We start from the raw sequence: 25,140 nt of genomic DNA, 5'->3' as shown, positions 1-25,140 counted from the left end.
ATGGGACCCAACACTCAGTGGACATTCCATTACTATTTGTTGAGTAAATGAATGAATGGATGATCATGAGAGGTATTCAGTAACTGTTGTTGGGTATATAATTAATGGATGGGTTAGGGTAATTGGAATTTTAAGAAATTAAAGCATAGTTACTATGCCTCAAAATACACAGATATAAGAGATAGAGACTGAGAATCTTCAAACATTTCATCCATAAAAGCCCTAACTTCCCAAGCCAAGCCAAGAAGGAAAGACCGAAGTATACTCAGTTCTATAGACTCTGTTTTGCCAGTCCCCTGAGGGGCTCGCCCCTGGCCAGCAGGATGGACGCTGTTTACTTTCTAGGAGGGTCCTGATTCCTCTCCTCCCTGTTTGCTTTGTGGGCTGAAGACTATAATTAGAATGGGCCATGGGAGCCAGCTCCACTGAAATTCTTGTGGTTGACCGCCTTAAATCTCCACCAGCTTGTTCTTTCCTCCTCTGCACAGTCTATAAGGGCTCCTAACTGGAGGCTGACTCATGGGGTAGGAAAGGGCAGGCTCTGGGGTAAGACTGACCTAGGCTCAGGAGCCAGCTTCTCCACTTATTAGCTGTGTGACTTTGGGCAAGCCACTCACCCTCTCTGAACCTCTATTGTAAAACAGAGGCAAAGGAGTCTTCATTTCTGAGTCATGAATGATGTATGTCAAGTAGAAAGCAGCAGGAGCTTATTAAATGTGGCAGAAATATTATTATTTTTCATAAGATCCTTGAGGGAAGGGATTGTGTCTTGTTCAATCTTGTGTCCCCAGGACCTACTGCAGGGTGAAGGACACCAGGAAAGACCCCAAAGCCTTTTCTACCCACTCTCTGATACCTCCAATTCGACTGAATAGACAATACTTCCATTAAGGTTTAAGCCTCGTCCCCACTTAAAATGGAATGCCTCTCCCATCCCATCCAAGGTTAACTCTTAATCACTATTATCAGCACTTCAATATGAATGAGTTTCCATAATTTTCTATTCTAAATTAGGTTTTACCTGTGGGCAAGAAGTGGAGTTAGGGGGGACATAAGGCTACAGGACACCTGCAGTGAAGGAGTGCCCTCCCCCCGCAACCCAAGGAGACAAGATGGGTGACATTAAAGCAGACCTATGGCGCCGTTTTGGTTTATAAATGGTCCGGAAAGTCAGCCTTGAACTGGTTGTTGTTAGGACCACCCAGCAGAAGTCTCCAGGCGACCACCCTAGACCCGTCCATTGCAAACAGTTGATCCTATTTGATTCAACAAACATGAGTGTCTACCTAATGCCGGGCCTGGCCTCCACTGGCACAATTCACATGGTAACTCGAGGCTTTGCTCTTTTGGAGAAGGAAGTAGCCCATTCTAAGGGCAGAAAGTCAGCCAGCCTGGATTAACATCCCAACGCTGTTGCTTCCTGGCTCTATGCCTCCCACACTTAGGGCCGGCTGCATGAGTCTGTGCAGACACACAAGGTCCTGGGATCAGAAGGACCTCATGGCACCTGGCTTAATGCTCCACTGTCACCATCAGAAATTCTTAATGGTTTCCTAACGATGGCTTTGCATTTTTCTTTCTCACTGGGCCCTGCAAATTCTGCAGCTGGTCCTTCGCTCACTTTACTGACTCTCTGCATCTCTGTAACCTCATTTGTAAAGCTGGGATGACAATACCTACCGGGAAGATGACGGAGGGGGTAAATGAGACACTACATGCAGAGCCTCCCTCAGAGCAGCTGCTGTCCTCACTCTTACTTTCAAAACCTCACGTGATCCTCCCCCTGGCCGTGTGAGGTCAGCCCAGCAATCCACATCGCACCCATTTGACAAAGGGAGAAACTGAGACTCGGAGCTACCAAGTGACTTCTCCTGGGCCACAGAGCAAATTAGAACAGAAATGGGAGCTTGAACCCTGTCAGTGCCTCCTTCTGGGGTCCCCTTCTATAGCTTGGCAGGTGTTCACCACGTCCCTGTTTGGCACGATGACCAGATGAGCAGTGGGGCTGAGGCAGACAGCCCTGGGTCCACATCTGTGATCAGCGGGGTCTGAAGACTCAGCAGGCAGCACATTTCCCACCTCATCCCTATGGAGAGTGAACCCCATTCTCATCCAAGGAGGGGTCCACTCTGTGAGGGCCACAGGCCCCAGCATAGCAGTCAGCTCCCCACCAAAAGCCTCACCTTGGGCAGCCTTGTTGGCTAGCACCAACCCCTTCTCTGCTTTATTCTTCTTCTTCTTCTTTAGCTTCAGCCCAAACATCCCCTTTCTGAAAAGGAGAAAAAATAAACAACACAGTCATAGTAACTCTGAGTCAGGCAGACGTGTTAGGAGAAAATAAACCCACACACACGCGCACACTGAGTTCTCCTGGAAGCCAACCAGCCTCCTCATCCTCCCAGGATGGCGGTCAAAAGACGAGCGTCAGGATGAACCAATGAGCTCTCCAGACAGCTCTACTTTTGCAGAAATCATGGAAACCGCACCAGAACAGAAATCATGAGGTCCACCTAGAGCTGCGCTTAAACGAGGCGTGATGCAAACACTAACAGCTCTAGCTAGGATTTCTCCCTTTCTCCTCACTCACCCGTGCCAGGCACCCAAAATGAATGACACCATTTAATCATCACAGCTTCCTCTCTTACCCTTCTTACAGAGGAGGAGCCAAGGCCCAGAGAGGGTAGGTAATGCCTCTAAGAGCACACAGCTCTGAGCATCAGAGCATCCACTGGACATGGGTCTGTCTGAACTCAGAGCCCAGGATCTAACCACTGGTCAGCCTGAGACTGCCCGTTCCCCTGAGCAGAATGTTCACCCTCTCCAGAGCCAGGCTCCCAGACCATTTCCAAGGGCAAGAGGCCCTGGGACTTATTGAGGTCCCTGACACATGGTATGAGCCCCAAACGTCAGCTGCTATTATTATTGCTATTATTAGCCATGAGCAGGAAGTCATTTGGGGGCCTCCTTCTCATCCCAGGAAAGGGCCTCAGTCTGCCATCCCTAGCTGAGCATTCCAGACACTGCTCCCGAGAGAATCCCTTTCTGGATTGAGGGACTGAAGAGCACCTGGCTCTGTGTGGAAGGACAGAAGGGCACAGTTCAAAGTCCTGGCCTGAGTCAGACAGCCTGGTGGGGTGGCCCTTAGGGGAAGCAGGAGGAGGAACCAGGAAGGAACGGAGGAGAAGGGAGGAAAGAGCAAGAAAGACTCAAACTTTCTCAGCGAACGTTCTGCGGTCCTGGAGCAACGCGAGGAAAGAGGCGGAACCATCGAAGTTTTCCATTTGCTTTCATATTGAAGACTTGGGAGGGTGTGGAGTACAGTGGCTAAGATCAGTGACTCCACCGTCAGACTGCCTGGGTCCTGATCCCAGCACCATCTTTGTGACCTTGAACAGGTCACTCTCTCAACTTCAGGGTCCTCATGTGTAAAATGAGATAACAAATGCAAAGCATTTAGCAAGCATCTGGAACCAACTAGTTGCTCAATAAACATTAGTTGTTATTATTCTAAGGGATAGGATTAGGACCAATGAGTGGAAGCTACTAGGAGACAGATGTATGCTCAATTTCCTTATTTTTTGTTTGTTTATTCTGTTTATGTCCTGCCTTGATCCACGTGAGGAGCTAAAGATCCCCCCACACTGGTGCTGTCTGAACGGTGAAATGGACTGCATTGGGTGGGGATGAGTTCCCTGTTCTTGGAGGTGTGCAAGCAGAGGCCTGAGGACCACTGGTAAAGGATGTTGTAGAGAGGACAAACATCAGAAGTGGGGGACTGGCCTAGGGGACCTCAGAGGTCCTTTGAGACCCTGAGAGACAGTAGAATGGAAAGAATGGGCTCTGGAACCAGCCAGACATGGATGGATTGGACAAGCCACAGTACCTCTCTGAGCCTCAATTTCCCCGTGGGTATAATAGAGATAACAATAAAGTACCTACGTTACAGGATTTTTGTGAGAATAAAATGAGGTGAAGTCAGCAAAGCACTGAGGACAGTGCCTGGTGTATAGAAAGTACTAAAAAAGTACCCTTCTCAGAGATAGCATCTTTCTCCCTTTTGATTTGCCACGGCCCTGGGATAAGAACACCATTCTTAGTCTCCCAGGAATCTCAGGAGAATATACACAAAGGGGATTCCCTTTGTCTAACATTATTAAAATTCCCCTTGTCTGAAAGCTTAAGGGAAACTTCCAAAAATAATTCTTGCTATCCTGCTTTCAAAGGAGAGCTACAAAGCAGAAGGTCCGAGGCCAGTACTTTCCAAATCCTAAATTGCCATTGTGGTCCCCAAGGGCCCACTGCCATGATCGTTTCATGGAGGTAGGATCTGGTGTTCTAGGAACTTGGCCAATGGCCTCTGCAGACTACTTGAAAAGGCTGAGTTACTTGCATCAGCAAATAGGAAGCTGCTACTAATAAATGATAGTATCTACCAGAGGGAGATGTAAGTTTCCTTTAGGAACTAACATCCTCATCGCCGACAGCCTCAGCTTTCCGAATCTCCCATAAGGCAGCTGGTGACCAAGGCACTGGGGCATGCCCAAAGTTGCTGCCACGGGCAGGGGAAGAGAGAGCGATGTCCCACCTCTCAGAGACAGACACCCCCGCTCCTCTGAAACCAAGGGCTCTTGGCCCTGCTCTCTGTTAGAGGCACCTAAGGAAGTCCAAAAGATACTGACATCCACAACCACTTTTAGAGATTTTTAATGGACTTGGGGAAGAACCAGCACTGGGAAGCCCAGGTGTAGGCACAGCTCAGACCCCTCTACAGAAAACGCCAAAGAGACCTTCTGGTAATGTCCAAAGGATTTACAACCAGCTCCGCTCTCTTGGATGGGTTGATGTTTGTTTCACAAACACACAAAGTTGTTTGCCTGAAACCCTGAGTCAGTCAAGGGCACTCCCAGCATGACTCTCAGCATGAAAAGCCTCCTTGATGAAAATTGATTTCTCCTCCTCAGCCCTGTGCCATTTGCCATAGAGAGAAGACATACCTTGCCAGCCCAGAACCACGGTGTCACTGGCAGACTGCGCAGGACAGAGTGAATTGTGACACAGGACTCAGCTCAGGGACCTGCTTGAACCCACTTGTTAGCTCTAGCATTGGAGGCTGGATGCTCAACCCAGATGAGTGCGTTTCATTCACACGTGACACAAGGACATTTGCTACCCAATTGACAGGGTGACGTTAAAATAGGAAACAATGCTTTTAATGTGTAGAGCATGCTCCAAATTCTTACAACATTGATGACAAGGAAATGTGCTAAAATATTCCCCTGAGTGAGCTGAAAGTTTTTTAAACATGTATTGACACTCACTATGTGCCAGGAACACCATTTTACACTCATTATCTCCTAGTATCCCCACAACATCCCATGAGGCAGATGCTGTTATTACCCATTTTTACAAACCCGAGGTTGTCAGGGTTTCCAGCCAATATATTGAGATCAGCCAGCGAATCAGGAAGACTTACCTGGTAAGTCTCCAAGGTGGTTGCCATCTCACGGCCTGCCCAGTTTGCCAAGGATTCCAGTATGGGACCCTCCCACCATACAAAAAGGATGGGGTTCTTTGGTTTAGGATCCATAGAGTTTCCTCCCAGGGCTACCCCAAGATAAGTCAAGAGACACACAAGGACCTCCATACCAACCTGGTCTCCTCAGGGTGAAAGCTACCATGACTCCGATATCTGTATCCAAACAATAAGAATGGTGAAGAGTGCACGTGTTAGACTCGCTTCAGCATCTCTGTTCCATGTGATGTCAATCCCTGTTGAACCACAGGGCCCACCCTGCCAGGGAAGCAGCCAGCCTGGCACACAGAAAGAGGAGCTGGACAGCTGGAGCCTGGGACTCATCTATACCGCTTTCTAACTATGTCACTGGGGCTGGCAATGGGATGCCTCTGAGCTCCAGGCTCCTCTTCCTCAGGAAGTGTCAATCAGGTTAACTCTGCTCTTCTCACTACAGTGTTGTATATATGACCTCACAGAGCCCTCATGCTGAACTGTTAAGATCTCTACAAATAGCTAATTTTATGTCATGTCCATGGCTCAGTGGAGCCAGAATTAGGAAGTGGCTCGCAACCAGGGTCTCCATGTGGTTGTCCACTTGTGTCACCAGATTCCCCTTCTGGAATCACCTTTTCTACCTTCAGTGAGGAATGGAAGCACCACAGGTCAAGCGGCCAAACACAGTTAATTGTGTCAATGGGTGTGACCAGTCCTGGCTCCTGCTGCTCTCTTCCCCACCCAAAGGACACAGGCTGCAGATTACCTGTGCATCTCACCCTCCAGACCCAAAGTCATAACACCCAGTATGGAAAAAAAACAACAATTTTAACTGATTTGTGAATTTATTTATATGAAAACTTTCATAAACTCTAAAAAAATATATTTTTTAGAGCTATATATTTCAAAAAATTCCTTTATCCAAAGAATGAATTTCATGTAATCAGGTCTATCTCAAAAACAAAACAAAATGAAGCTTTGCCACCGTCTTTATCCAAAGAGCCTTCGTTAAATTCCCAGTTGCCTGCTGGGAAATACCTTCTTGGGAATATCCCATCTGTGTACTCATCTTACTTCTAAGACTGGGATATGTTCATTAACATCAAACCACCAAACATAGAAACAGCTATAAAGTGGGTTTCGACAGAAGAGCGTTAAAATATAAACCCATGCGACATCCGGCCTCGTCAAGACGCCGAAACTTTTCTTCCTCTCTCCCTGTGATCTTCCTATCACAACTTACCTGTTCGATATCCTATTTCTCTAGGGCAATGATGCTCAATTTTCGCTGCACATGAGATTCATACAGAGGAGCTTTCTAAAACTGTCCCCCACACTGTGTCTGGATCCCACCCAGCGAGTTTGATTTCATTGCTCAGCAGGGGGACCAAGGCTCAGTAGTTTTTGAAGTTTCCCAGGTGATTCCAACATGCAGCAGGGTTCCAAACCCCTGTGGTTAAGAAATCAGTGCCAGTGAGCTGTCCTCTCAGACAGAAGGTTTACGTTTTTTTAAAGGAAATGCAAAAGATAATTTTTTAACTAAAAGGAACAATGCAATTTAGGACATTCAGAGTGTTTGGTGGATATATTTGAGTAGGCTGGACTTTGTCGTTCAACCTCCGCTCCCCTTCCACTAAACCCCATCCCAGAAATTAGCCCACAGAATTGGTTGCCTTCTCTATTTATGCATAGGATCAATCCAATCTTGGAAGAACAGAGTCCTTCAGTTTGAGAGAGAAGGATCAGTCCTCTATTGGGCCCACAGTATCCCAGGCAATGGCCTGGATGGATGGGGCATTGGCTCTCAATCTCATGGGAACCAGTTTCTTCTTGCCTACTGCAGTTTGGAATCTATCACCTCATTGTGGTAAATGGATGTTTCTCTGCTAGGTCCTCGTTCTGTCCTCGTTCTGTACATTCCAGCCCCATCAGCCAACGTAATGAGATTCAAACGTCACCAACTCAACAGACCCTCATTGAGAGTCTTGATATTTCACCTGCAAGAATTCCTGCAAGATCATCTGAGTCTAGGAAATGCCGCTCCAAGGATGCTAATGAATCCCTCCTCCTGTGATTTTTCTCAATCAAAGAGGACTCAGGAGTAATTCTGAGCCACATCATGTACAGCCAGCCCGGGTTAAGCCAGGCTCCGACAGCCCTTCAGAGATCTTTGCCAAATGTTCAAGGGCAAGGTGGTAGGAGGGTGCTGCTGTAGGACTGCCCCAGGAAAATGGAGGCTTTGTCCTTGCGTGCATCTCACCCACCCTGCAGCACAGTGACGGTGCCCACTATTGATGCCATCTTACAAGGGTTAGGGGAGCCTTTTTCAACTTAAAGCCTCTGGCCTCCATCCTCTCCTGCTCTTGCTCCTCTATATCTAAGATTAGCACATGACTGGGTTGGTCAGAGTGCAAGGAAAACAGAGAAACAAATATTGGCAGGTCATGCCAATGACTCAATACAGTTATGGCTGCTGGATCCTCCTCAGCCCCAAACTTACTCTTGCCTTAAGGAAATGTTCATTTTGTTATTTCATCCTCTATATTCAGGCTAATCAGAGCCCTGATCCCTGTTCTCCTAAAGGCAAGAGAATCAACCTCTAAGCCAAAAATAGACTGCAGACAGCTTCCCAACATTTGGGACAAGCAGCTCTCTCCCCATGTTCTAGCATAAATGAGTCTTCAAACTCCCACCCTTTTTAGCTTTCTGCTCTTCTTTATTCCCTAAACTTTCCTCCTCCCACATGTTCCCTGATTATCTGTTGGCAGAATGATAAGAGGATGGCATCCATTGGTTGACATTCCTCTCTTGGGTAGGGTTTAGGGCCAAGGCTCCTATTCTCATGTGGTCTTCCTTTCTTTGGCTCTACCTTCCTACAGAACATTGGATTCTACCTTCTGCCCCTGCTGACAAGTGGAAGTCAGTCACTGAGCCCGGGCCTCTCCTCCCTGCAGCTGGGTGGGTAAGTCTATCTGATTCAGTCTAGACTCCGATCCATACAGCGTCCTCCAAACTAGCTTTACCAGCATTAGTTGATGCCTAGATCTATTTCTCAATGGGCTTTGCGCATAACAGGAAAAGAAGAGGGTATAGTCATAACCTCAGGGACACCACTACACTGACTTAAGGAGTCTCACTTGTAACCATATCTATTATATGTCAGTGTATTGTTACAAGTGACACTCATTAAACTCCATAATAAGTAAAGAGAGGATCTATGAAATTCCTTCCGAACCTCACTTTTTGGTATCGTGGACACTGAAGACAGGAGGTGCTGTGTTACATTAAACAATTACATTTGCTGTAGGATTCTCAGAGCTTTTAATGTGCTCATGTTCATTGTGACTCTCCGGGAGGGTAATAAGGTATTCAAATTTTTCTAAATGAATTTGACTATACCTTTATCACAAAACACCTAATATCTTAAAGAAGACCATTTGGGTGACCCAGAGAAAGTGAACCCTGGCAACTTTTAGAGTTCTTTCTCTTTTAAAACTTTTATGAGGCGAGCAGTGAGCAAGTGAGAACCATTGAAGAAACAGAGAAGCCAGGACATCGTCTCCCGCACATTCCCTCCTCTGCCTCCACCCTGCTCCCATTCTAGTTCGGTACCGAATGGTCTTTCTGCTCCCATTCTCTCTCCTTCCTGCAAGCTATCCTCCATTCTGCAGCCACTGTTGCAAGCTAGAAGAGCAGAGAACATCCTTAATATGATAAAGAATATCTACAAAAACCCTAGGGTTAATATCATACCAATAGTAAATATTGAAAGATTTCTCCCTAAGATTAACCAAAATGAGACAAGGATGCTCACTATTCCTCCATCTGTTCAGTGTTGTATTTGAGGACCTTACCATTTCAATAAAGTTCAACTATTTGAATTAATAAGTGAATCAAGCAGGATATCCAGAAACAAGGTCAACATGTCAAATCAGTTGTACCTCTTGATATAAAAACAAAGAACGATAAACTAAAACTGTAAATAAAAGGTATTAAAATAGCATCAAAAATTCAAAAACTGAAGAATCAGTATAAGAAATTGACCTCTACACTGGAAATTACCAAATAAGATAAATTGAGGGATATTTCATGCTTATGGATTGGAAAATGCAATATTGGAAAGACGTCAAACTTCCCCAACTTGATTTGGACATTATTATTTGCTGTATCTACTTTGTGAAAGTTTTCAAGTTATACATTTGTGATTTGTGTTTTTTTTTTGTATATATGTCTTGTTTCAACAATACGTTTAATTTTTTAAAAGCATAGATTTGGGGATCCAAAGTCCTAGCTTTGAGTATCAGCTCAGCCACCCACTAATTGTGTAACTCTGAGCAAATCCTTAACCCTCCTGTGCCTCAGTGTCTTCATCTATAAAATGGAGGGTAAGTTATGCCTCTTTTACAGAGCTGTCATGAGGATCAAATGAGATATAAGATGCAACATTCTGTTTGTCAACACTAATGTGTTATATCCTACACACGTTAATTAAATTAAAAAATAGGATCAACGTTCTTTGAAAGTCCCTTAGAGCTCTCCACAATGTAGCCTCAGCCCACTCACCAATCCAGCGCTTGACACCTCCAAACCCTGTGCTCCAGCCCAGTGGACAGCTCCTCCTGAATTCATCACACTATTTTGCCCATGAACCATTTCTCACTCCAGACCCTCAATTGAAGGTAGCTTCTCCCATCTCTGCCTATCAACAACCAAGTCTGTCCTCTAGGCCCAACTCAGCTATCTCCTTTGATGGGTTGGGTTTGTCAGTTTTGCAAGGAGGAGCAAGTCACACACTCCTCTGGATTCTGTTGGCACTTTGTTGCTATCTTTATTATAGCATTTGTCACATGGATCATGACAGTTACTTGAAAAATATCATTCTTCTTTATTAGATGCTGAGCTTTTGAAGGCAGTAACCATGCCTAGTTTATGTCTGTACCTGTAGTATCTAGCACAAGGCCTGGCACACAGCAGAGCTCAATGACTGTTGGATAGATGAATAGGCAGATGGACAGATAGAACATACATCTAGAAAGTTCCACAAGAATTCACTGGAAGTTTGGCTCTCTTCAAAGATGTATCATGTCAGACAGAAAGGAGTTAAGGCCATTCCAAGACTGAGAACGTAATCAGAGAAGAGAAGAATCTAAAATGTCAGTTGCTAAGCCTTGCCCCATTATTCACCTCAAAGCTGGGGAGAAAAAGGAAATTATTCACTCTGGGGCCTGGTAAACCATTTGTACTCTGTTAAATGGCGCATCAGCTCTGGTTGCAACCCAGCCTTTGTCTCCATTCATTTCGTACAATAGCTCCCTTTTCGAATGCATCCTCCTTTTTCTTTCTCTTTATCACGTCTACACATCTTTATTGGCTGGTTACTTCCCTACCACCAGTGCCTTAGGTGGTGATTCATCAAAAGTATATGGAGCCTTTTTGTGTACCAAGCAGTGTGCCAGGCCCTGGTATACAAAGATAAATCCATCAGGCTCCTTTGCCTTAGAGGCCTTCACAGTGTGGTTAGGAATGCAGACGCCTGTGTTGTTATAAGCACAGTATGAGCAAGGCTGCTGTGGGTAGATACCAAGTACTTTTGGAAAATGATTTACGTGGGGCCAAGAAGAGTCAAGGAAGGCATCCAGAGCAGATGACACTGCAGTTTGGTCTTAAAAGAGGAATGAGATCCCGGGAAGTTGAGAAGAGATGGGTGGAAAGAATGAATGTGTATTGAATACCTACTATGTGTTGGATTCCTTTACATGTGATAATTCATTGAACAACCACAAGAACCTCGAGAGGAGTCAATGTTAGTCTCAGTTTAAAGAGGAGAAACTAACTTGAAAAGGTTAGGCTATGCTGTGGACCCCAAATCCATATGTTGAAGTCCTGGGCCCAGTGTGATGGTATTTGGAGGTGGGACCTTAGGGAGGTAATTGGATTTGGATGAGGTCATGGAGATGGAGCCCCCATAATGGGACTGGTGCCTTTATAAGGGAATGAAAGGATTGGAGCTCTCTCTCTGGCTATGAGAGGACACTGTGAGAAGGCAGCTGTCTACAAGCCAGAAAGTGGGTCACTACCAGACAGCAGATATTCCAGAACCTTGTCCTTGGACTTCCCAGCTTCCAGAACTGTGAGCAATAAATTTTTACTGTTTAAACTATCCAATCTGTGGTATTTTTTTGTTAAAGCAGCCCGAACCAACTAAGACAGGCCGCTTGCCCAAAGTCAGGCAGGGTTAAGACCGGGCAAGCCAGACAAGGAGTGCAGTATATACAGAGATGATTCAAGGAACCTCCCTCTGAACACCTGGAGAAGGAGGAAGAGAAGGAGGAGGACAAAGAGGAGGACAAGGAGGAGGAAGAGGAAGAGAAGGATCAGAGAGGTCCCTTCCCTTTAGCTGGCTCTTAATCAATCTCTGCTTCAGTTCCTTGACTGGTCCTCAGCTCTGTACACCTCAGACTAGCATCTCATGCTTGCCTCCAACAATTTCCAGCCCACAAATCATACTAAAGCCTTCTGTTTTATTAACCATTTGCAAACCAGCACTCTAGCCCTTCTCTCTATCTTCATAACATAAGACCTTCCTTAAGAGGCTGTCCAAGAATCAACATATCCCAACAAACCTCCTATGAAGAGATAGAAAGTCAGATCTGAGAAAATAACCCCTCTGGCTGTAATCGTAGATGCCCCGGTGTCCTACTCTAGTGGGTGTCTCTTCTAATCTGTCTGGTTTCTCTGAGATTCTAAAATAAGACAACAAGATACATTAGATTGTAAAAATTCATGCACTCTGCCTAATCTTCTGGAAATTCATAGCAACTCAAAGCTGGATGGGTTCTTAAAAGTCATTTGTCCCTTGATCTGATGTGTGAATTCCTTTACACCCTTCCCCATTAACTTCAACCACTATATTCCTTGAACATCTCTGGGGATGAGGAATTCACTACCTTCCTAACTACCCAACTGTTTTAGCCACAGTTTTTTTCATAGTGTACAGAGGTTCAGGTGTAACTTTGGTTGGATGTTTGACACTCAACCAAGAGAAAACTGTAGAGCTTTAGCAGCTACCTGAAGTTGTAAGACGACAAAATAGAGGAAGTTTTTTCAGCAAAAGGCTGACAATGGGAAGTAGAGGGACAGGAAGATTTGAAGCAGCAGGTGACAGGCTTGGAAGGGGCTCAGTGAACCTCGGGGTTGGCAGCATTCCAAACTGCACTTGGCTCTGTTCTGGAAGGTGTCTGCCGCGCAGCAGTATGCTCAGGCAGGAGGTCCACACGGGCCTGCAGCCACTCTTTTCTCCTCTCCACAGGCCCTGGAGAATACCCTTCTACTGGTCAATCCCTGAGAGGGCATTTTAAAATATCTCTCTCCACACTGTTAGAGTTCTAGAAGGAAGGAACAGCAAGTGTGAAGGCCCAGAGGTAAAAGTGGATGCATTATTAAAAGAAAATGCCCCTCTCTGCATGTCTAGAGCAAAAAGCAGAGGGGAGGAGAGGAGAGCAATGAGGCCTAAGAGCAATAGGGAGCCATTAAAGGATTCAACAGGGGTACCTCATTCTCTCTCTGCCTAGGCCATCTGATCTTCTCCTCTCCACAATCCTACCACTTCCACCCAACACTCACACCTTGGACCGCTCCCTCGTAGTTGTGGCTGGGTACTCAGCCAGGTAAAATGTCACTAAGCTCCCAGTTATAAGCTGCCAGTTGCTTCTTTGACTAGATGGGCCCTTGTAGCCGATCCTCTGCGAGGACCCACGGCTTGACCACTGCCTCTTAGTTCAGGGGAGAGGCTATTTTTTGTGTCTTGACTAAGACTCTGCCTCCACATGCCCTCGGGTACTTAGATTTCAGAGGCTGCTTGGAAGGAAAGAGCAAATTTGCAAGGGGTCCTGGAAATTACCTGGCGGAAAGGGATGGAGACCCTTTTGAGGCCCAATGTTATTAGAGAGATTTTGATGGATTACGTTTGTCTCTGACTAGGATCCACTGGCTGGGAAGAAAACAAAGAACCCCAGGGTGGTTGGGGGGCAGGGGGGTGGCAGAAGGGAATTCACCAGGAACATAAATGAGACTGGATTGGTGACCAGTGCCCACTGCCAAGACTAGATGGTCATGGGGATGCCAGCAGCCAGTCCAGGATGTGGTTGAGGCTGGAAGGCCCTCCCAACTGGATGGCCTTGGTGCCGAAATGGCTGAGCATCCAAGTACAAACCAGAGTGTGGTAGCCTAAGGAAGCCTGGGACCATCCTTTATCAAAGAAAGACTCTTTTTCAATAGGAATGTAATCTAGAGTGACAGGAGGAAAATCTGTGACCACAGATGGGCTGATCTCGTCTATTCCTCTAGTATTTAAAAGCAAAACTGCTCTTTGTGCTTCCAGGGAAATTTAAGAGTAGGAAGGCACACCTTCAGGAAAGACACGCTGAGCATCCTTCTAACTTTTTTGAGCAGCTGGAATGGTAAAGGGCCATGTGATTTATCTGTAACCTAAGCTGGTGAAGCAGGTCATCCCCTCACACGTTGCTCACGTGTATGTCTCTCCTCCCTTGGCAAAGTGTGGAATGTACTCTAGTGCTCTGTGCATACTAGGTATTCAAGAGGTATTTATTTAACAAAATAAATAAAACCCTGTCAACTGACCAGCCAACCCTTGTCTCATAGCCTCCAGTGATGAGGAGCTCACTACCTCACAACTCCATAGACTGAGGACCACGCATACCCTCCAAACATACAATAAGGGGGAAATGAGGATTCACATTAGTTCCTCCAAGATAAGATAGTTCAGAGTGAATCATAACAGGACTATGAGATTTCAGTCAACAAGAGATGAGGGGCCGGCCCGGTGGCCTAGTGTTTAAGTTCACATGCTCTGCTTCAGCAGCTGGGGGTTTGCAGGTTCGGATCCTGGGCATGGACCTAGCACTGCTTGTCAAGCCACTCTGCAGGGGCACCCCACGTAAAATAGAGGAAGATTGGCACAGACGTTAGCTCGGGGCCAATCTTCCTCACAAAAAAAAAGGAATGAAGACATGAAATAATAAAGTCATTTCCACATCTATCTTTGGGCAGAATGACTAGAGAAAAGCAGTTGAGCTAAAGGAAGGGTTAGAAAAAGAATTCTAGATATTCGGTGGGAGGGACTGTTGATCTCAAGCCCGTGTGTTGGCCCAAGGATTCAGGGGTGGAAGGAAGTTAGGGAAGGTCACATAGGTGACGAGGTGGCCCAAAGTGTCCCCAACTTCTCCCCCACCCCGACCCTTTCAGTGTGAGGGAATCCATTTTTATCTGTTTTATATATTGAGGAGTTCAGATAATGCATGAATAAACTTAAGTTTTAAAGTTTGAACATCACTAATCAAGACCAACCTACTCATTCAACAAATAGGGAAACTGAGACCCAGAAAAAAAGTAGGAACCAGATCAAGATCATATATCTGCTGATTGAAAGTGCTAGGACTTCTAGACGTCCATCTATCCTGTGCTTACCCTCCAGGAATTCTAAGAGCTCGGCAAGCATGGACCCCACACACCTCCCCTCCAAACCCGGGCCAGGCTAACTCTGCTAACAACACACCTTGAATCCAAGTCATTCAAAAATAGACTTTTTCCTTCAACAGAGCTTTCCTTCTGAACTCCTGTGGATTACATAAAATGTTCCAAGGGATGAAATATGATAGCCTAGTTACTTTCTCCTGTATACTCAAAAAAGCAAAAGGAAACGAAATTCACATCTGTTAAAAACAAAAGCAGTTCAATGCTGAAAATGAAAGACTGCAGTATTTCAAGGATGACCTGCCAAGATCTTGTCTCCTTCACATCTGTGAGGTCAACAGTTTCTGCAACCAAGAGGGGGGAATATCTACTTCACTCAGGCTGATTAGTTCCAAGAGTAAGAACTTTAATTAGCGCAGTTGAAACCTGAAATGTAATGAGGCAACTCAATGCTATTACACACAAACAGCTTCCAGTCCGCTACACCCGAGACACACTCTCAGAGAGAAAAAATCCACACCAGAAATTCATTGCTTCTGTTTTCGCTCGTGTCCTGCGTAGAAGGAAATGAACCGCAAGGCTCATCTATGAACCTGTGAAATCAAACAGAACTCTGAAGGCACTCTGAAGAGACTTTCTACAGAACAGCTTATCTCCAGGGAGCCTTTTGTGGGAGATTTACAGGGTCTCGGAAACAAAAATCCCATGCAACTATCTCTTCCTCGCTCAGCCAAGACGTTCTTGAGGGCTCCGCTCAGTTTCCTTTGCAATGACTTTTGAAAAAGCTGGATTTTGAGCCTCTCGGACAGGAGGGGAGGCTCTCTCAGTCCTGTCGGCTTCTCCGGGAGTAACTGTCCTTGGAGTTTCAGCCTCAGCTCTGGGTCCAAACGTGTTGAGTCTCCAACATGCAGAGGCATCCTAGACCTGTCCCTTCCAGTCCCAGCTTGGAGACACCAAAGAGAAGGGGTCTAGGTCACGCCTAGTCCCGGGCCTCGACCTCAGGAGATTCTCGGTAAACGTCGTTCCACACAGTCCAGGAGGAAGGCCTCCTTGATTCCCTAACTCACTTAGAGGAGCAAAATCAGAACCGGAGAAGCCCACGTGTTGGACTTACCTATAAACACAATGCATCGTTCTATACCTGCTTAAAATCCTAATTCACACAGTGACAAATGCCACACACATGAAACAAAGACGGGCATGGAGCCAAGACCCAAGGAGGGAAATAAGGACTACAGGTCCCATCTGTACAATGCCTTACCCTCCCCCAAGCACATGCACGGGACCCTACCCGAAGCCCTACGAGGGATGGAGACGGGTAGTATTTCCACAGCCTACTGAGTAAGACACAGGCTCACATACAACTTTGGCCTCTACCACTTATAATCTATGTGACCTGGAGCAAACTGCCTCCATTCCCTCACCTGTAAAATGGGTATCAGATAATACCTACTTCATAGAGTGTCAAACGTTAAATGAGTTTATCTATGTAAGGTGCTTAGAACAGTTCCTGGCAAATAAAAGAAAATAGCTACTATTACCCTTATTTCAAGACAAGAAAATTGAAGCTCAGAGAGGTTAGGCAAATTGCTCAAAGTCACCCAGCTACAAATTGGCCAAGCTGGGGACAGAGCCGGGTCTCCTCATGGCTAGCTGAATGCTTTTCCTTCTAGACCGCACTGGGATGGAGCCAGTACACAGTTATCCATTGTACAATGTACAGTTTACTCAATACATTCATCCATTTATTATTGCCATTCAAAGTGCTCTGGGGCAGTCATAGTAGCCACTGGTCATTGGACATGTAGGATGAGCCAGGCATTCGGTTAAGGTTCTACATCCATTTTTTTCATTTAATTGTCTCCACAACCATCTGAGGGAAGTATTCAATCTCTTTTACAGATATGGAAATTGAAGTCTAAAAGGTTAAGTCACCTGCCTGAGGCCCCATAGCCAGAGGCTGCCATCAGACTCTGGCCTGTCAGACCTCCACTCTGTGCTGCCTCCCAAATATCAACCAGAGCCTCAGGTTTTCAAGCACTGATCCGAGTCAGGTAGTATGCAATCCTCATTTCCTGGATCCTGGACTCCACAGCTCAGAGAGCTACGGGAACTTGTCTACAGACACACAGCAGTCTGTTGCTGGAGCCCAGCCTCTTTGTGCTCTCTTCGCGACCTCCCTCATGATGGCCCAGGTCTCTAAGGAGGAGCGTCCCTGAAGGCTTCCAGTGGCCCAGACTGCAGCAGAGGATGCAGGTGGAGCTCAGTAATAAGAAAGAGAGCAACAGCCTCACCTTGACCAGCGAGGGCTCCTGACCGTGCCCAGAAGCACTGGCACTCACTAACTTCTCAGACCCGAGCCAGGTCAGCAGGGCAGGAGGCACAGCGTCCAGCACTAGTCTTGAGAGGAGGAAAGCTCCTCTCTAGACCACAGCAGCCCAGCAGAGTGGGTATCAGGCACAGGGCTGCCCCATCCCGAGGGGCGGGTGCCTCCCAGGAAGTGCCCTTTCTGCTTGTGTCTGCCCAGCGGCTCCCTATCTCAGCTTGAAACACAGTGCCCTCTGCTAGGCTTGGCCACCAGAGCCCAAGACTCTGATCAGCAAACACAGCTGCTCAGAGCAGGTCCTGAGAGGAGGGGCCGCCAACGTGTTCTATGCCAAGTCAGGTGGCCACAGATAGATCCAGACTCAAAGAAACCCTGGCTCCAGACAGCATCAAAGCCCGGGATGCCATCCAGCCATCATCCAGCCATCGAACCTGAATTTTTAATCATTTTTACCATCCCCTACTCATTTATAATATGTTTCCACTTTACTTGAGGCCAGTTCTAAATGTCTTTACAAATATTATCCTATTTAAGCCCCACAACAGCCTCAGAAGTAGGTACTGTTATTGTGCCCAATGGACAGATGGAAAAACTGAGCCCCAAAGGGGGTGGTAGGTGCTGGGAATTAAACCAAGGCCACTTGACCTCAGAGCCTGCTGCCTCCACTCTGTGGCATTTCAATGGGACCTATGTCCTGAGACCACTTCAAAGAAGTCAAGTTTATAAAGGAGAAAAATGAATAAAATAAAAAGAAGGCATCTTGGTGGGTCAAATGCCTCAGAAGTCACTATAGTAGGTTGATTCATGGCCCCCCAAAAGATACATCCATGTTCTGGAAGCTGTGAACATGCCCTTATTTGCAAAAAGTGGCTTTGCAGATGTAATTAAAGATCTGAGGATGAGATCATTCTGGATTACCCAAGTGGGCCCTAAATTCAATGACAAGTGTCCTTACAAGAAAGAGAAAAGGAGACACACAGAGGAGGCCATGTGAAGTCAGAGGCAGAGATTGGAGCGCTGTGGTCACAAGCTGAGGAAGGCCTGGAGCCGCCAGAAGCTGGAAGAGGCAAGGAAGGATTCTGCCCTAGGGCCTTCAGCGGGAGCGTGGTCCTGTCGGCACCCTGATTCCAGGCTTCTGGCCTCCAAAACTGTGAGAGGAGGAATTTCTGTTGTTTTAAGCTGCCAAGTTTGTGGTAATTTGTCATGGCAGCCCCAGGAAACTAACACACTGCCCTTCATTGCTTCCTCCTGCTCTTCTTGATGGCATCATAGGAAAGAACATTGGGTTCACTCCACTGAGCGCCTTGATATTTCAGACAAGACGCTGGGCACTGAAAGAGGACTGAGATGAGACTCCGCCTCCTGGAGAAGGCTGGGAAGTTAACAGCTGAGGACCAGGCGGTGGTGTAAGAGCCGCTGGGGTGCAGCACACTGAGGGAGGAAGGCAGTCCCCCAGTGTTGGGTAGGGGTTGGAGAGAAGGTTTTCTAGGTGAGGGCAGAGCAGGTTAAATAGTAGCTCATGAGGCAGCCTCATTCAAGATCCCCACCTAAGCCATGATTGTCCCCAGAGAAGGGGGCCTTGGCTCAGGGGTTCACAGAGAGCAGGTCTCCTAGTGCATCCCTCCTCCCATTTTTGGTCATGGAAGATTTCATCCTGATCAGAATCAAAGATCATCAGAGATCATTGAGTCCCAACCTCACATGTTGCAGATGGGGAAACTAATTACTAAGAAGGTGAAGCGGTCCGAGGTGGCTCAGCTAGTCACAGCATGTTAGAGCTGGAACCTCTCCTCCTGACACCTAATTCAGCCCTTTCAAGGGAACCAGACCTCCTCCCCTTGTCTGATCTGTCCTGCACAAAAGAAAATCCTGTGGCAACTCTTATCAGAGCTCCACCGCCCAGGGACCCAAAGCTTACTCTAGCTAAAGCTTAAATCCCTCCTCCCAGAATTGAAGTTTATTTCTCCTTATCTGCAGAGTGATGCCCTTACCATAAGGCTGGTACAAGAACACAACATAACAACAGAAATCATCTGGCTACACAGACATTCTATAATAAACGTTTGTTGATTGCTCATCAAGAGGAAATACCTAATGGATAACCCTGCAGCCTTACCTCTCTGCCGTATCTCGAGCTTCTCACTCTCTCTGCTCTGGCCATGCCACCTTCCTTTAGTGACTTCACCGGAACAGTCCCCTCCCTCTGGGTCTCTGCACACACTCTTCTCTGTTCCTGGAATCCACATGACTTCACACACCTCTTTGCCTGGTTAATACTATCCCATCCTTCAGGGGTCACATCACATTTTCAGAAAGGCCTTTCTTGACCCCCCAGTCTCGAAGCTCTCCAGGTGTTTAGTGCTTTTTCTTTTCATCACTTATCATAGTTTGCAATTTGATATTTATGAGATTTTTTTCATTAGTGTTCACCTCCATCATTAGACAAAAATTTCCATTGGGGAAGAACTCTGTCTAATTGATTCATCACTGTCTCCCCAGCACCCAGCACATAGTAGACACATGTAATTCATTCCACAAGCATTTATTGAACAAAATGCTGAGCTGGTGCAAAGAAATGTACAGAGAATGAAATGACAAAACCGCCGCGCCTCAGGAGAGTAGAGCCAAATAGATGAGGTACAGTTAACTCTTTATCAAATTACCCAGTTACAAATCACCTTCACTACTTCACTCTCCCTCTTTCCTGGGCTTGCCCCTTAACCATTTTGTTCCTGACTGATATTTTCCCCAAAGAAGGAAAGGATGAGTTGGTAAAACTCAAAGCGGTCAATAACATAACCAGTAAACAGCTCCGGAAAATGAACTTCAGGCTAGCGCTGCTGAACAATGATCTAGAATGAAGTTTGGGAATTGTCTTTACAATTAGCTTCAGAATTATTTTAGAAATGCAAAAATGAGAATATATTGAAAAGCAAGAAGGTTGTGAAACTCTCCTCCAGCCCTCCCCAGCCTGGGAAGAATAATAGCCTCACCATGAAGCTCGTACCTTGGTTCCAGATACAAGTGCAGGTCATGTCAACGGAAATCATCCGCACCCTCCCCCGTGCTTTGCCTCCCGCCATGCGCCTCCTGCCGAAAGGAATACATTTCCGTGTCTGCAATCATTACCCCACCTACAGTCTTAGTCATGGAGTGTTTCCTTGGAAAACTCACAACAGTTGTTATCATGATTCAACAAACATTTACTCTGTACTTATTAGGTATCCAGCAAACCTGATAGGCCTGTTGGAAATTCAGGGAAGCAATGGAAAAGAAGTTGTGCTTTGGTCAAGGAGCATAATGGCATTCTAGCGGCTAATACATCTGAAAAGGCTTCAGCCACCCCATAATAATAATCTTCTCTATTTCTAGAATGCTTCAGAAATTATAAAGAGCTTTCACATGCGGGCTATGTGTCACAGCAGCTATGTGAGATAAAAAGGTTGCCCTCCCATTTGATAGGTTACTGTTTGGGTTCCAGAAGCCTGGAACGACTTATTCAAGGTTGTGTGGCCTACAAGGGGCACAAGGGGGAATTGTGGTGGTTGTGAAAATGTGCCACTGAGATCTCCAGCTGCAGGAAGCATAGTTAACTGACAGCCCCAGCTGCTAGACCTCTCCATCCACCACTGTGTCACACTGAGGCCACGCTGCCCATAGGCTGCTCCCTCCTAATGAGTGAGCACAGAAAGTGAACTAATTCAGGCCGCTTCCTGCAAGACAAGGGGCTCCTTCAGTGGGTGACTTGGGCCACAAGACTCCCTATCAACCCGAGGAAAATTTCTAGAAGAGCCTTCCCACCCATTTCCTCTTCTTTCCTGCTCTCCCTCATGGGTGTCAACTCTGCATCAGGATCTGAAGATTCTCCTTGCCTTCTCCTGCTCCTTCCCATTTATCCTTCCCAGGTGTTTCCCCAAATAAATCTCGAGCATGCCACTGCCATCTTGGAATCTGCTTCTTGGAGGAGCCCCCCTAACAGAACTCTAATCCAGATCTTTGTCATTTACAAATGGGCCTCCCACCAACAAAGAGATTCCATTTTGAAATACATTTGGAAAACGCTGGGGTAAACTCGATTTCACAGGATTTCTTAGATTCAACAATATTCTAACACATAATAAGACTCCTCAAAAGTACAAAAGCACCACAGAATCTAGTGGTTCCCAAACTGATTTGGAAGCAAAAACTTGCTTTTAGTCCCCTGAATAGGTGACTGGAACATTGGAACACTGGTTTTTCTCAGACCACAATTTGAGAAACAATGCTAAGCCCCACTCTCCAACAGGTACACACCCATCCTGTCCTTAGTGTTGCTAAAGAGCCTCAAAGTGGTGATTTGATACTCCCTTCTCTTACTAGGCTCAATGGCTGTGCAATAATATTGCCAAAAAGCAGGCCCAAAATGCAAGGGACCCAGGCAACCTTCCAACAATGTCATCTTCCCTGAAAGAAAAGGACACTAATTATCTTTTACGTTAAAACTTTGTTCCTATTTTTAGAAAATGGTTTTATTTTGAATATTTAAAATAGGTTCATCTTCAAGAAACAGGTAAACTGAATAAACTTTTAAACATAAGCAATAGATTCTAAATTGTCTGCAGGTTTTAAGACCAGACCCGTTATCTTGGGCATTACTCGGTTCCAATCAATGACAAAAGTCAGTGCCTGGACCTCAACTCCTCTTCGTGATTCAACACCGGAATGAAAAGGAATAAATGTAGTGACGTAAATTGTCCCACAGCTTTTCTGTAAATTTCCTGGAGATGCAAAAGCTCAGCATATTTGACGCTCAGTGAGAAAATGCATTTCTATGTACCAAGGAGGCGTTCCTTGTGTCAACAGGTGAGTCACCTGAGGAGCAAACAAGGGTCACTTTAGGGACAAGAAACCTAAAGAGTCTACATGGGAGTCAGTCTTCTTGAACGCCACAGGTGTTCCTTCTCTCTCTTCTTGAGAAGTACAGCAACGAAAAGAAGATGTTCTTGGTAAGACGGAAGGGGCAACTAATTGTCTTTCATCACCCACTAGGTAATAAGCACACACTGCAGCAGGCACTTTGCAAATGTGTCATCATTTAGGCTTCACAATCTTGGAGGTAGGTAGGACTACTATCCCGGTTTCATTTTAGGTGAAGAAATAGAGGCCTCGAGCAGTACAGTTACTGGCACAAGATCATAGAGGTTGCAAGTGACATTTATTGACATCCCTTAGTATTATGTTTGGTTCTGACGTCTGCAATCTCTTGGGTTTTTTTCCTTCCCTATACTTCTCTCTGTATTGCAACTTTTCAACAAGATCCAAGAATTACTTTGAAATTAGAAAAAAGAATGTTTTTTCTAAAATAGGGAAAGAAGTGAAGCAACTTTATTATTACTAAATATTTGTTGAAAAGCAGATATATCAGTCTTGTACTACTGACCAGTTATCTGTATTAGACATGAGTGCACACAAAAGAATCAGGAAGGATTAAGCTCCTTTCCTAAAGCTGCTAATATTCTCGGTGGGAAAATTAAAAGCCTTAATAAATCTACATGATCTCTCTATAAAATTTATATGCATTTATTATAACTATTTAAATAATTATAATAGATTTTAACTGCCTCCCATCTTTTCCCAACTTGAGTGTCAAGGACACTGTGAGCATTTGGTGGCCTCTGCTCTTCCCTGTGCTTTCCCTGGATTGGAAAGACCAGGCTGAGGCTGCCTGTGACCCTCGGAGACCTCTTCTCAGGGGTCAGGCCATTCTCGTACCAGGTGACCTCACCCCGTTGGTTGATCAGCAGTCTGGGAGATGACTTGTCCTAAAAGCGGTGGATGAAAGGATTCAAATTCAGGTCAGACAGAGTTGAGACACTGGTAGCAGCGGCAGAAGCCCAAAATTCACACAGGCAAAGGCAGCCTGCTGAGGCCGTGAGGAGGAAATAGCAATAGGACTCAGAAGCTATGAGTCAACAGAAGTCACGAGGTAGAGGAGTAGGAAGAAGTTAGTTGGTGGTGATAGCAACAGTCAAAGTAGATGCAGAGTAGCTGAGTCTTCATAACAATCAAGCAATAAAGAACCAGAGGGGGGTCGCCCCGTGGCCGAGTGGTTAAGTTTGGCTCTGCTTCAGCAGCCCAGGGTTTCACTGGCTGGGATCCTGGGCATGGACATGGCACCACTCATCCAGTCACGTTGAGGTGGCGTCCCATATAGCACAACCAGAGGCACTCACAACTAGAGTATACAAGTAGGTACCGGAGGGCTTTGGGGAGAAGAAGAAAAAGGAAAAAAAAAAAAAAAAAAGAGCCAGAGGATGCATGAGGCCAGGGGGATCCTGGGAAAATCAGACCTCCTCATCTGATGTGAATCCTGAATGGCATGTCAGTTCCCGAGCAATGCTCCCATTTCTGAAAGGGGAGCTGTGCTGAGGTGTCTGCTCATCCACAAGGCTGTCTGTTGGGATAGATTCCACACCTAATAATAATGGTAATTATTAATTTGAGTGCTTATGCTATGCTGGGAACTGTGGCCCTTTTATATTCTTATCTCATTTCATCCTCAAAACAACTCTATAAGGTAGCTACTTCCCTATTTTACAAATAAGGAAACAGATACACAAACAGGGCAAGCGATTTGCCCAGGATCACCCAGCCTGCAGATGATGGAGCCAAGATTGACTCCAACACCTTTGTTCTTAACTTCTACACTTCATTGCTTTATTATCTCATATTCAGTATATCCACAGAACGAACATGTTATTGGGGGTAACCTGTGTATTATTTTGTTCTGTGCATCTAAAACAACCCAAATCACACTTACTGCACAACACAGGAAATCATCACTCATTCAACTATTGTTGTACAGTCAAAAGTGGATGATTTGGATTCGATGTGACTGCAATATTCTGATAGACTGAGAGTGCATTTGAAAACGATTACCATCACCATCACCTTTCATTTCTTCCCAAGCAGACTGAAAGCTCTCGAGTGACAGAGACGAGGTATTTCACTTTTCTTGACCTAGCATCCCAACCAGTGTGGGCGTCCAATTAATATTGTACAGCAAGTGCTCAAAAATTTTAAAAATGCAGAATGTACAAGGGAGAAAGCGTAGCAATTCAGTCCAACACCTTCCCTCTGCAGAAAAGCTGAGGGCCAGATCAGCCCCAAGTCACTCAGGTCACACTTGGATCAAACTTGACATGGAACCCAGGACCTCTGCCTCTCAGTCTCCTACTGCTTCTATTTTAGCGTCTGGCCTTTCTTCTTGAATGGAATAGTGTTTAGACAAATTTGTTGATTGAATTAGTCTGTTCCCTGGTTCGGTGGGTGAGGGCAGAGGAAACACTATCAAATGTTCTTTGACTGTTAAGAATCTTGCATCAGGGTCATCATATTAACCAACGATGGGCAGGTATAAGAATTGAATGGGCTAACCTCTGATCTGGGTTATAATAAATGTAAGCTCTCCTTGATTGTCAGTGGTTCCCTGGAGAACAGGTTCAGAAAGTTTTAAAGCTGTGATAGATTGTCTATGCCTGCAGTGAGCAAGGAGGGGAGAACAGTGGTGTATTTGCTGGCTCAATTCTTGAATACCCCGTGGAAGCTGACTTTTTAAAAACTTGAACACGACATTCTGTTTTATTAATAGTCATCCTCTTCTCTTAACAACCAGAAGACCAGAAAATGCCAGGTGGTTGGGTCCAAGTGGATGAGATATCACAGTGCCCTTACTATGTCTTAGAAAATTCACTACTGTTTATTTAAAAGATCAGGCTGAAATCATCTTTTATCTAAAAATATCAATGCACTTTCTAAACTCAGAAGACAATGT

General features: G+C 45.7%; 1 protein-coding gene across 6 annotated transcripts in view; it reads right to left on the bottom strand.

Moving 5' to 3' along the window:
* Nucleotides 1-25,140, bottom strand: part of FER1L6 (fer-1 like family member 6) — a 213,824-nt gene that overhangs the window by 114,459 nt on the left and 74,225 nt on the right. For 4 of the 6 annotated variants that reach the window (XM_023648929.2, XM_023648930.2, XM_070222469.1 and 1 more), the window contains one exon: nt 2,184-2,269. In XM_023648929.2, the coding sequence (XP_023504697.2) occupies nt 2,184-2,262 (79 nt within the window). In that variant the 5' untranslated portion in view covers nt 2,263-2,269. Of the gene's footprint in view, nt 1-2,183; nt 2,270-19,443; nt 19,526-20,334; nt 20,448-25,140 lie in introns of those variants that run through there. The other 2 variants (XM_023648933.2, XM_023648934.2) reach the window with 2 other exon arrangements.

Source organism: Equus caballus, chromosome 9 (assembly GCF_041296265.1).
Source record: "Equus caballus isolate H_3958 breed thoroughbred chromosome 9, TB-T2T, whole genome shotgun sequence".
Lineage (NCBI taxonomy): Eukaryota > Metazoa > Chordata > Mammalia > Perissodactyla > Equidae > Equus > Equus caballus.
This window is presented reverse-complemented; position numbering and strand designations above follow the sequence as displayed.